A 12,105-nucleotide genomic window follows, 5' to 3' on the forward strand; every position below is an offset into this window, starting at 1 on the left:
ATAAATATGTATAATTTAGTAATAAATTTCTACTTTAACTTATTTCCTGAACTATTTCCTCTAACTATATAAACTAATACTTAATTTTTGCTTTTAAACTATACGTGTCTATGGTAGCCAGTATCGCAAAAGCGCGGCACACATTGGCGCCCATAAAGAGTGATACACTAGAGGATAGAAGAGAAGAGGTGTAGAGAGTCAAAAAATAAAGATGGGAAAATAAATGTAATGAATTTAACCAAAAGTGGAGCGGAATGAACCGACAACCAATGACTACGACGTGAATATTGTGGAAATGTGAAGAGCCCACGCGTTGGTTCAATCGCTCAAATCTTGTCTATTTTTAGCTCAAATTTCTTCATATCTTTTCTATGTATGACAACATTAGACATTTTCACTTTTGTTACATTTCATCTAGTTTCTCTTTTCTCTTATCTTATTCTATTTCAACTCGAATTTAAATTACCTTGGATCCTGTGTTTTAAAGTTATCTGGGATCGGGCTGTGGGGATCTAAGCCACAGGGCATTGGCATCCATGTTGTTCCGGCACATTCATTTAAGATGGAGGAGCATGCTTTGGTGGAACATCTCTGGCACTTGGTTACACACGTATTGAATAGACATTGATGGGCACAGTGCTTTACACCACAATGAGCAGTTTTGGCCCAACAATCACTACAGTGAGCCGATATAGATTTGCCATCAAAAGACAGCTGAGACAAACACTTCATGGTGTTTTTGTAACTTCCAAGAGACTTTCTGGAGCACATCGCTACAGAATTCTGGAATTCAACTCTATACTTTCCAAAAACAATCTCAACATCAGAGGCAAGCATGACGCATCCACCAATGGAAGTCTTGTTGAATGGAGGATAAGGTGTAGATACAGTAGTTGAATTAAGCGCTGATTCAATCAAATCCCAAGAATCAGGCACTATTGTTTCGTTAAGAACCATAGTTTTGTTTTGTGAGCTGCTGCCAATTCTTGATGACCCCAATAAAGTTCTATCCTCATCTAATTCGAGAACATTATTTAAAATCTGAGTGTCATTCACATCTACAGAATCTATTTCACTTGGTAAAGGTATACCTGAAACGTTACTACTTAATATTATTTCAGAAGACCTAACCAAAGTGAATACTTTAACTAAAACAATTAAAAAAGTATAGAATATCCTTGTCATTTTTTTCTGTCCAAAAATAATGTAAAACTTAAAGAAAAAATTGAAATCCTAAAATAATGGTTAAAACTATATATGTATTCCAATAGTGTGTATGGTCAATTTAATATATATGAACCAGGACTGTTCACCTCTCAAATTCGTTTGAAATGAACTTATAGAAATGATAGACTGGTAACTTGATAATTTTTCCTGTGTTCAGTCTTATAGTCAAGGGAAGGAGATTAAACAAATTATATAAACACCTCTTATTTTTCTTCTATGCTAAATTTTCAACTCAACTGTACTTGTAAATTTATAATGATCTTACATTAATTAATACAGAAATATCTAAAAATAATTTAACGTAAAACTATCACAGCTAAATATCCGTTTCTGTCAATAAACTACTTTGAATGGATACACTACTTTAAACATAACTCACACCCCTTGCAATATACAAAGTTATATAGCCACATGCGATATCTTGTATCTATACTTAAAACATCTAACTATACTTATTCCCCACATATGAATTGTTATGTACCTATTCAATACTTTAGTTGTAAGTGTCATGTCTAACGCAGGTTATATTTGTAATAAATGTAAAGATGTTGGCGAATGTGGGGCCGATAAAAGTTACATTTACATGTAGACAGGCGGCTATTAGGTTTGTTGGGAGTCTCTAATTTTGGGTGTTATTTCATGTCTAGGATGACGGTATCAGAATACGGCAGTTTAGAGATTAACATTGCAAAAGTGTTTATATTGGAACAACTTACGAATATGAAGGTGTTATTTGAGATGTCATGTTAAGATTGCAAGTGAATAAGGGAGGGTTAGATTTTTTTCAGAGGTGGAGTGAGTTGAGACAAAAGGCATTTCGTTTATGTTTCACAATAGAATATTGATGGGTATTTTTTGAAGCCAGTGATGTGAGCTTTTTTGGGATTTCAAGTGGAGAAGTATAGCGAATTTACATAAATGTTTTCAAGTAGAAGTTAATTGAAATAAATTTTTGCGCGATGACAGTCTAAACTTATAAAGAGCTATATTTAAGAGAGGAAAGGAAACAGACTGAGGTCTGGGGGTTTATGACTTCGAAAAGATAGGACAAAACGATGCAAGAGGGGAGTAGAAACTGATTCGCTTACACAGTCCGGAGGAAAGTAGGAATAATACTGTACAAAGGAGACAACCAAGTGGTTAATGACGAATTAAATAAGAAGGGAATAGAGTGAAGATGAAAAAGGGCAAAAGGAAGCACAGGTAATGAATACAAGAGGCATTGCAAACCCAACATGGGTACACAAACATACACCACAAACAGCACTATTTGACAGGAATAAAAAGAATGCACAGGAAAAAGCAAAGTTAAGAACAAGACTAAGTGCTTTTCCCGAGAACAATCAATGAAAAAAGCGATCAACCAAACAAAAGTACCTTAACTTATGAATATTCTTCCAGGCTCAATTCTCCAAATGCCTCGTCTCACCGGGAAATTACAAATAAACAAAACGCCCGCCAACATTTTACCCCAAATATTGCTAGCCGCAATAAGCTACAATCTGGCGCCGCTGTGGCGGGTCAGAGGCGGCAAACAGATCTATAGTAATTAATAGATTCAGGGGGAAGAAATAGATCAAAAAATGTACAAAGCCACATATTCACAGTGAGGGAGATTGCGTATAAGAATTCTTAGAAGGGAATAATATAAAATAGAACACAGAGAAAGTTGTTAGTTGTGTGGAATTCAGGATAAAAGCAAAAGTAAGATATCTGCTACCATTAACTCTTTCAGCGTAAAGTTAAAATAACAGGTGAAAAAGTAGTAAAATAGAGGAATAAGGAATTGAGCAAATCTGAGTACAACTACAAAAAAGAAATACAACATAGTACGAAGAAACCCTTTGAGTGAGGAGTGTTATTTGTTGATATAATATCAATAACTTGAAGTCGTAATAATAAACAAATAGTAATATTGAGGAGTTTAATTGTAGTTAAAAGTAGTGGCTTTTTGGGAGAGATAAAGAGTACTTTTCGTATTCTTAGGTATATTTATATAGAAATATCGGGTACATATACGCTACATATTGAGCTGAAAGTGTTGTGATAAAAGTAAAAATGATGGGTATAGGCACCTTTGGAGGGGGAGCCATCTTTAGAAGAAAGATATGTTGGCTTTTCATCCTTGTTTCATGTATATTTGTGGCAATTTTGAACATTTCGGAAGCTTCCAATGTTGAAAGTATTGGTGTTCAAGCTGGTGGTGGGTCGGAAGCAAGTGCGTCTGCAACAGAGGAAGGTACGTCTTCAGAAACGTCGGAGGTTTCACCAGATATTTCAGTGAGACTTTTAGATCCAAATATGCAGTTTCCAGAACCAGGGAAGGTTGGGGATGCTGTTACAAGTAAAGATTCGGCTGCAGATGCAAAGATTAAGCTACCTGATAAGCCAAAGTTTGAGGGTGATATAGAGGAGGTCTCTGAAGGGGCAGGAATTTCACCATTTGACAAGGCAACAAGTACAGATGATCTTCCTTCATATCAGTTTGAAAAGTTGCAGGAAGGACCATATATTTATCATATGCCTTTGGATGCAGAAAAAGCAAAGTTGAAGGATATAAAAAAATTAAAGTATACAGTTGATCCAGAAGTAAGCTTTACTGAATATGAAATAGGTAAGGATGTAGCTAGGGATAGCGAGATGTATTATTCATTAAAGGAAAAGGTAGCAAATGAGAAGAAGGTGTTATCTGAAGTACTGAAAGTTGTTAAGGAGGCAGAGGAGTATCGTCAAAATATTGATTCAACAATAAGAGGATTGGTATTAACAGTGAATCAAATAAAGGACTCAATTGCACAAAATGAAGAACAATTGAAGAATATGAAAAAAACAGGAACTGTGCCAAATGTATCAATAGTAGCTCAAGAGGATGAGATATCAAGGCTAAGGCTTAAATACCAAGAAAGTTATGGTCATCTTATGTCCGAAAAGAGGAAAAGAGACAGTGCGATAAATCTTTCATTAAAGGCTAAACAACAACAATTAAACATAGAGGAGAGAATTAAGAGAACCGAGGATAAGATAAGATTATTAGAGGCCCAATTAGATATTCATGAAGATTCATCAGTTCCAATGGAGGCTCTTGAGATATTGAAAGAACCAGAAGTTGAGATTAAACAGGATTATATTCCGGACGAATATTCGCTTGCTCAGAGACGCTCGGATGTTGACATAACTCCTGGAAGTTATGAAATATCACATGGTTTAGAGGCAGAAGAGTCTACTGGTGCTCCTGAAGAATCTCCAGTTGCCTCACCTGTAAGGCCAATTGTTCCTGAAATATCAAGAGTACCAAAGTCACAAGAGCTTGGTACATTATCAGTATCAGATATTTCAGTTGGAAGTTCAATAGGTGTACCTAAGGAGATATCAGAGCATCCACAGAAAGTCGCTAGTGGATTGGACTCATCTTCAATTGCTACAGCTACAGTATCATCAAAGCCAGTTTCACGATTCCCAATATTTGATATTGGAAAGTATTTATCATCAGCGCTTTCTGGACTTGGTGTATCTAACTCGGATTCATTATTTTCGACAAAGGTTGGAGAGATATCATCAAATATAAATATAATAAACTTTGCGATGAGTTGTCTATATGAGTTAGATTTTTATTTAAAGCAATTAAACATGAGATCTAACACCAATTACAGTTCACAGGATGCAATGAAGGTTTGCAGACAGGTGTGGAGAGAATCATTTAGTGATATGGTTAGATTTTATGGTACAGTAACACCTGCAACATTGAGGGCAATATTCAAGAGTTCGATGCAGAATGATCAAGAAGCATCTTCTACATTAGCAAATTACTATGTAGAGGAGCAATTTACAACAATGGTAAAACATATTCAAGTTGGTTCTGCTAGTTCGTGTAAAAATGTTGTATCGCAATTGTTTAAGTCTGCAGATTTTCAAGATTCACTCATAGATTTGATATGTGTCAATTTTGACAAGTATTACAATTTATATTCAGAAATGGTACCAAATAGGGAACAATTAATGTTATTGGCATCTAAATTGGCAGTTTATGCATCTGCGCCATATTCACATGATTCAGCACCATTTTCAAATACAAATGACTTGGATCAAATGATAATGGAGTTTGATTTTGAAAATTTATCTACATCATCAAAGTTATATGATCAGTGTCTGAAAATATTCTCAGGAAATTATGGACCTGGAAGTATATATGGTTTAAGCAACAATTCTGTACAGAGTGTATGTACGTTGGCTCAGAATGCCTTTACCAGTGCATTACCACATGGAGTTAATGTAGTAATATTCTCTTCAAAGCAATTATCTTTAGAATTAATTCCGTTATTATCCGGAACACAGAACATTTCATTTTATGGTCAGTCAGTCTCTCCGCAAAGTAGTGAGGTATTGCTACCGAGAGATGTTTCGGTTTCTACAGGTGGATCCAAGGTTTCTTCGGGGCATTCACTTGCACCACAGAGTGTATCAGAACTTTCTCCGACACTTCAGTTATCTCTTCATACATTGGATGAGCAATCAAAGATACAAAAATTCTTAGAAGAACAACAAAGAACAATTCAGGGTATTTTGGGAGCTTCATTATCTGGAGCTGACCTACACAAAATTGTTGGTATATTACACGATATTGATTCAAGGCAGAAGGGTGTGGAGACAAGAATAATTGGTGCATCTCCAATCCCAGAAATTCAAGCTACAATAGTGGCTTTATCTGGTGATCAATCAAGTATGGGATCTGGATTGGGATCGATTGGTGCTAGTTCAATAGCTTCATCAAAACCAGGCGAAATAGGGATTGAATCTTCACTAGAGATAACTGTGGCAGGATTCTATCTGGATCGCATTGCATCACAACAAGATTCACTATCATCACAAATATCTCAATTGGAGGCCGTATTGAGGAGTCCATCACTTTCAAATGAAGACAGGTCAATTACTGAGAGTATTCTGAAAGATTCTGAGAGTAGAAAGGCTGAATTATCAAAGAAGTATGAAGAAGCAGTAAACTCGGTTTCTTCACTAGGAATTAGTGTATCAGAAGGAAGTGGGTTAAGTGCAGGAATTTCATCTTCATTATCGCCGTCTATATCAGTTTCAACTCCAACAAGTAAGTTTGCATTTGAGAGATCAGTGGAGGACTTGAAAAATTTATATATGGAAATTTCTGGGTCGAATAAGGATGCTCAAAAAATAAGCGAATCATTATATTCAACAGCAATAAGTGATTCGTCATTGAAGAACGAATTGGATTCAGTATCTAGGAAAATACAAAGAATAGCTCTTAAGTTAGTTAAGATAGAGAAAAAACTTCAACAACCAAATTTATCATTTAAATCAAAGAGTGATTTAGATGATTTTAAAAAGACACTACAAAAACTGTTGCATCTTTCGAGATTAAATATTGAAAAATTAAAAGTAGTTGAAAGATCAAATACAAGTTTAATATCACAACAGGAATTCGGGTCTTCAGTTAAGGCTTTATCATCTCATTCATTATCACCTATTATGACACAAACGGCAATGTCACAGGTTCCATTGCCAAGCAGTACATCAAAGATATCTTCATTATTGGTAAAGATACAACGTATTCAAACTGAAATAAGTAAATTTTTGTCAATTCTTAGAACGAGAAAATTACAGAGACATGAAAGAAAATCACTTAAAAAACTTTTCAGTGAAGCGGATCCAAGACTTTCATTGCTGCTGAGACTTGTACTTAAAGCAGTTTCTGGATTTAATAGTGTACAACTTGTTGAATTTTCACAAAGATATTTGGATCAAATACAAGGAATTTATGTTGTTGAGAAGGAATTATTAAGAGATTACCTTTCACTTTCAAAAAGACCTGAGTCGTCTCCTGATGGTGTTAAGATAAATTCGTTAATTAAAGATCTTTCAGATAAACAAGCTCAAATATTATCTGCATTAACAGCAGGAAAAACGGCAGCAAGCATTGTATCTTCAAGGTCATCTGCTGGAAGGATAGCATCTGAAAGAAGTAATTCAGCATCACCAAGCAGGATTATTGAACCAGAATATGTAGATGCAACGGCACCAGGTTTTAGCAAACAAAAGTTGGTGTTACCACCAATACCACTTTTTAAATCTCCGGCAATGAAGGAACCATTATATAAGTATTCAAATGTGCGAAAAGATGATAGAGGTGTTCCAATAGTAGCAGGACCTGTGGCAGGATCAAGAGTAGGAGAGGCAGCGTTGGATTACATAGAAAAAGCATTGAATAGACAAAAAATATCAGGTTTATATCCAGAAGGCTTTGAGGTTCCCGGTAGTTCAGCAAGTAAACTACAAAAACATAAAACAAAGGTGGAGGTCTCAGTAACAAAACCAAGTAACAGGGATACATTCTGCACAAGACATGGTTATTCAACAATGAATGAAAATGGTAATCGTATTTCATATAGAATTTACGTCAAGGGTCCAAGAATATTGCCAAGAAGCTCAGTAACTACAATAGATAGGAGAACTGCTTGTAATATTGGTTCTTTGTTACAGGAAATTAGAACAACAAAGGAGTGTGCGAAGGTATTGTATCCGACATTACTTAGACTTGGGTTTTCAGTTTCGCAAGCCAGAGCTGAGAAGGTTTGTTTAGCTATAGGTATTGATGGAAAGGAAACAAAGTGTTCATCATTTAATAGTTTTAGAACATCAAGTCCATACACACTCTCACAATTGGAAGAGAGTAGAGCATTATCGTTGTTTTCTTCACTATCTAGATCTTTGGCTTCAGGCTCATTACCAAAATCACAATTGTTCACTCAACACCTTGTTTGCCATATAATTGAGTCCATGGTTGGAGCTTTAGGCAAGGGTGAGAAATTCTCTTCATTCCAGGCCTATGAATGCGCAGCTGCTTTTGAGCAGCAGGCTTCTAATGATGGTAATCCACTTACTACAAGTCAGATATCTGTAATCTTAAATTCCTGCATTGAGGCTGGTTTTCCGTCAAGTGGGAATAGATTATAATGGAAATGGCAGATAATTGAGGTGAGAACAAAATTGTCTATGAATTATTTAAGACAAGATTTCAGAGTAATATTTACGAGATCAGTAAGTAATGATAGATTGGAAACAAGAATTGTAAGAAAAATATAATATCTGGTTTATGGTGAATAATGTAATAACATTTCATAGTATGAAGATTCTAGAGCAAATGGCATTTTCACTATTTTGCAAATTACTATTGTTGATATTATTATGTTGTTATTTAAAACAGTTATAATGCGAGTACTATTATATAGTAAAAAAGAGAATGTCTTTAATACCAATGAGCATATTGTAATTATTAAAGTTTACTGGATTTTCGCTCTAATTGATATGTTAAAAATTAAATGGAATAGTGTATTCGATTGTATTGATTTCTTATTGATTAGTGAACAATATGTTTATTTTTGGGGAAAAAAGAGAGATTCTTATTTATATACATGAGAATAAATTTAAAAGCAAGTATTATAAGTAAATAAGAAAGCTGGAATGGAGTGATTAAAAGTATGGGATAAATGATAGAACGATGAAGTAATTTGTAATGAAAATGTTTAGGGGAGTTAATAGTAGAAATAATGATGTGTATATACATGTGCACTATTATTGTTAAATGTGTATTTATATATTATTCAATAAAGTTGTACAGAATTATGAAAAAAGAATAAAATAGTAATGGTAAAGTATATAAATAAATAGTATTCGATTAAGACATATATTGTATATCATATGTTGAAAATATTAACTGAGTAAATGATAGGCAAATAATAAATATTAGTATTATTAATATTAATATCAATAGTAATTGTAACGACAATAAAATACATTCTGATTATTAAATCATAAAAATAACTATTATTAAGAGTTGAATAATCATATCTATTAATGTTTCACTTTCTATAACTTTATTAGTGTCGAATTCCAAGAAATGAGTTAGTTTGGAGATGAGAATGTGCTCTGTATTTTGCTATTTTTTCACCTTAGTAGTACTAGTGCAATTTTCTCATTTTTAGAATTAATACTGTAATATGAGTCCTTATCCTCTATTGAAGGTTGGTATAAACCGTATGCACGCACATATGGCTTGTGCATTGACATGGACATTAATGTTGCATACAATATAGTTTGCGTTATTTTATTATTGTGCTTACTATTTCACTCTTTCTAGGGATAAGAAGAGGGATAATATACTATAAAAGATTGAAGTGTTACCATTTTATTGCTGTATGATTATTCTAACCATATATATGTGTCACAAGGTATATTAATGTGGATTATTAGTGGTTTAGTTTAGAGGCATTAGTAATGGGTCTATTTAAAATCATTAAAGTATAATTTTAAATGAATTTGCGTGATATTGTTATAAATTTACCTCTTAAGTGAACAATTAATCAATTTAATGTTTTTCTAGGGTTTTTAATTCAATAATTATAGTTACCCTTTTTCACTTTTTTTATTTATTATTTACATGTATATCGGTGTTTGGCGGGACCTTTGTCCAAAGATCTAAATAACATTTCCGGGAAAAATAAATGGGTATTTGTGATCAAGAGTAGAAAATTACAATTAAGATGATAATAGGGCTTGAAATAGTGGAAATAGGTATATAGTTGCATGAATTTAGTGCATGAGTGAATAGCTAGTGTTATAGTATTAGTTTAGATATTTATGAGAAAAGAAAAGGAAATAGCCGTTTTTAATTATACAAGTGATTATAAGAGATTGAGTATATATTAACATTGCTTTATGATATTGTTGTTTAGGAGGGAGAGGGGATTGATTAAAGTAAGAATGTTGGATTGATGTATTTGTGAGAGGATGCAGAACAAAAGGAATAGATAGTGGCTAGTAGTAGTGATATATTTTGATTACTTTATTAGCGAGTAGCTCAGTTGGATTACATATAATTAGATAATGGGTGTATTTAAAATGGAAAAATGATCAAAATGAGATTAATATATAAAATAATATTGACAATTATGGTGATGATTGAAACAAGTAATATATTTAAGTCAGGATTGGATATTTATAAGAATGTATTCATTGGTAATAGGCCGTTATTCTTAATATGCACATCTTTTATTGCACAATTAAGTAATAAGGAGTATAATGATAATAATTCTGGCAGTGATGTGGAATACAGTAAGAACTATAATTATAGTGTACATAAAAAGAAAAGAAATATAAAAGATATTAATTTTGTGTTTCCATATTCAGAGCAGATAAACATATATACACAAAAATTGATGATATTTGCAATAAATAATAAAGAATGCTTGAAAACAGCAGATAAGGACCTGCCTATAAAATTTGATGAATATAAGAATATAAATATAATAGGTATATATAAAAGAATAAGGGTAGAATTAAGATCAAAAGAGAAAGTTTCATTATATATAAATAATATGAGTGAAATAAGACCAAAGAGTGACCTATATCCGATAGTAGTTGACGAGTTATCTAGTGAAGATAATGGTTTAGGTGAGAATAGCACAATATATAGGGATTTAAGCGAAACAAGGTTTAGACCAAATTATAAATTACCAATAAATATACTAAATGAATTTGATAATTATATGAATAGTGGAGGTAATAAGATAATATTTTTTATATACGATGGAATATGGTATATATATGAAGGTAATAATTATTATTCACCACTTAGAATAGGATCAAATATGGAGCATTTAGGAATTTTTTTATATACGAATATAACTCAGAGTATACATTATATACTTGTAAAGGAAATAACAAGAGAAAAGAGTATAATAGATAATTTAGGTTATGACAGGAAAAGAAAGTTGAACAAAAATAACTACGATAATGAGTATAACATATTAAATAATTTATTATTTGAATTTATTTCGAGAAGATCATTATTGAATTATTTGGAAAAGGAACAAGACGAGTTGAACGACATGTATTCAAGGCAAATAGTAATATTACGAGAAAAGATAGAGAGTGATTTGAGACATGAAAACATTAGTAGATTGAAACAGAACAATATTCCAGTAAATTGTAATGATTGTACTGATGTATTTAAATGTCCTAATTGTAATATAGAAATATTTCCAACACAAAGTGATATAGAGTTTAATTCAGTATATTATTTACAACAAAAGGGATTTTGGTTGGAGGATACGATAATTAATCCAAACTATGATTTATTTAATACAACTTTTATTGATAGAACAGATAAAAATATTAATATGAATGAAAATAAGAATAGAATACATAAAAATAGTACTATTAGTGAAAGTGACATGAGTAACATCAGTGATTATGTTGAAAATAATAAAGGTAATATAAATATTGATAATAATAGGAATAAATATTTAAATTCATCTAGTACATACATTTTTTCAGATAAAGAAAAAATGAAGACAGTAAACGATAAACCAATAAATAAAATAGACTCATTATCATATGAAAATAGTGCAAGCCTCGGGTCAAGATTTGAAAATGGGAATGATTTAGAGTTGGATTTAAATTTAGGATTAAAAGAAAGGTTAGATGGAATGCTACAAGAAGAATCAATACCTGAGTCAAAAAAATCATATAAGTCAGTATTATCTAGAGAAAGATCTACAAAAATAAGACCATATAGAGAAGAATATATAGATATGAAATTATCTGGGGAAATAGAATCATCTATAGAAGGATCTATGAAAATAAAACCATCTAAAAAAGGACCTGGGAAGGTAAATCCATCTAGGGAGGAGTTTAGAGAAGCCGAATCATCCAGAGATGGGTCTAAGAAAGTAAAACCATCCAGAGAGAGGTATAGAGAAACTGAATCATCTAGAGATGAATCTAGGAAAGTAAAATCATCCAGAGGGAGGTATAGAGAAACTGAATCATCTAGAGATGAATCATCTAGAG

The 12,105-nt window shown here is 32.5% G+C and overlaps 3 protein-coding genes across 3 annotated transcripts; 2 read left to right on the top strand and 1 right to left on the bottom strand.

Moving 5' to 3' along the window:
• Positions 1–462: 462 nt before the first annotated feature.
• Positions 463–1,185, bottom strand: FG379_002432 (uncharacterized protein; the record flags this gene model as incomplete). The annotated part of the gene is made up of 1 exon (XM_067327762.1): positions 463–1,185. One exon carries the CDS (start codon positions 1,183–1,185, stop codon positions 463–465), a length of 723 nt encoding a protein of 240 aa, XP_067182168.1.
• Positions 1,186–3,285: 2,100 nt separating this feature from the next.
• Positions 3,286–8,208, top strand: FG379_002433 (uncharacterized protein; the record flags this gene model as incomplete). Its single annotated transcript, XM_067327763.1, has 1 exon — positions 3,286–8,208. One exon carries the CDS (start codon positions 3,286–3,288, stop codon positions 8,206–8,208), a length of 4,923 nt encoding a protein of 1,640 aa, XP_067182169.1.
• A 1,961-nt stretch (positions 8,209–10,169) lies between these two features.
• On the top strand, positions 10,170–12,044 carry FG379_002434 (uncharacterized protein; the record flags this gene model as incomplete). The annotated part of the gene is made up of 2 exons (XM_067327764.1): positions 10,170–11,523; positions 11,590–12,044. Coding segments are annotated over 2 exons (1,809 nt in total), but the record flags the coding sequence as incomplete, so codon positions are not given.
• Between the last annotated feature and the right edge of the window lie 61 nt (positions 12,045–12,105).

The sequence above is a fragment of the Cryptosporidium bovis genome (genome assembly GCF_009768925.1).
Source record: "Cryptosporidium bovis isolate 45015 chromosome Unknown contig_30, whole genome shotgun sequence".
NCBI classification, from domain to species: domain Eukaryota; phylum Apicomplexa; class Conoidasida; order Eucoccidiorida; family Cryptosporidiidae; genus Cryptosporidium; species Cryptosporidium bovis.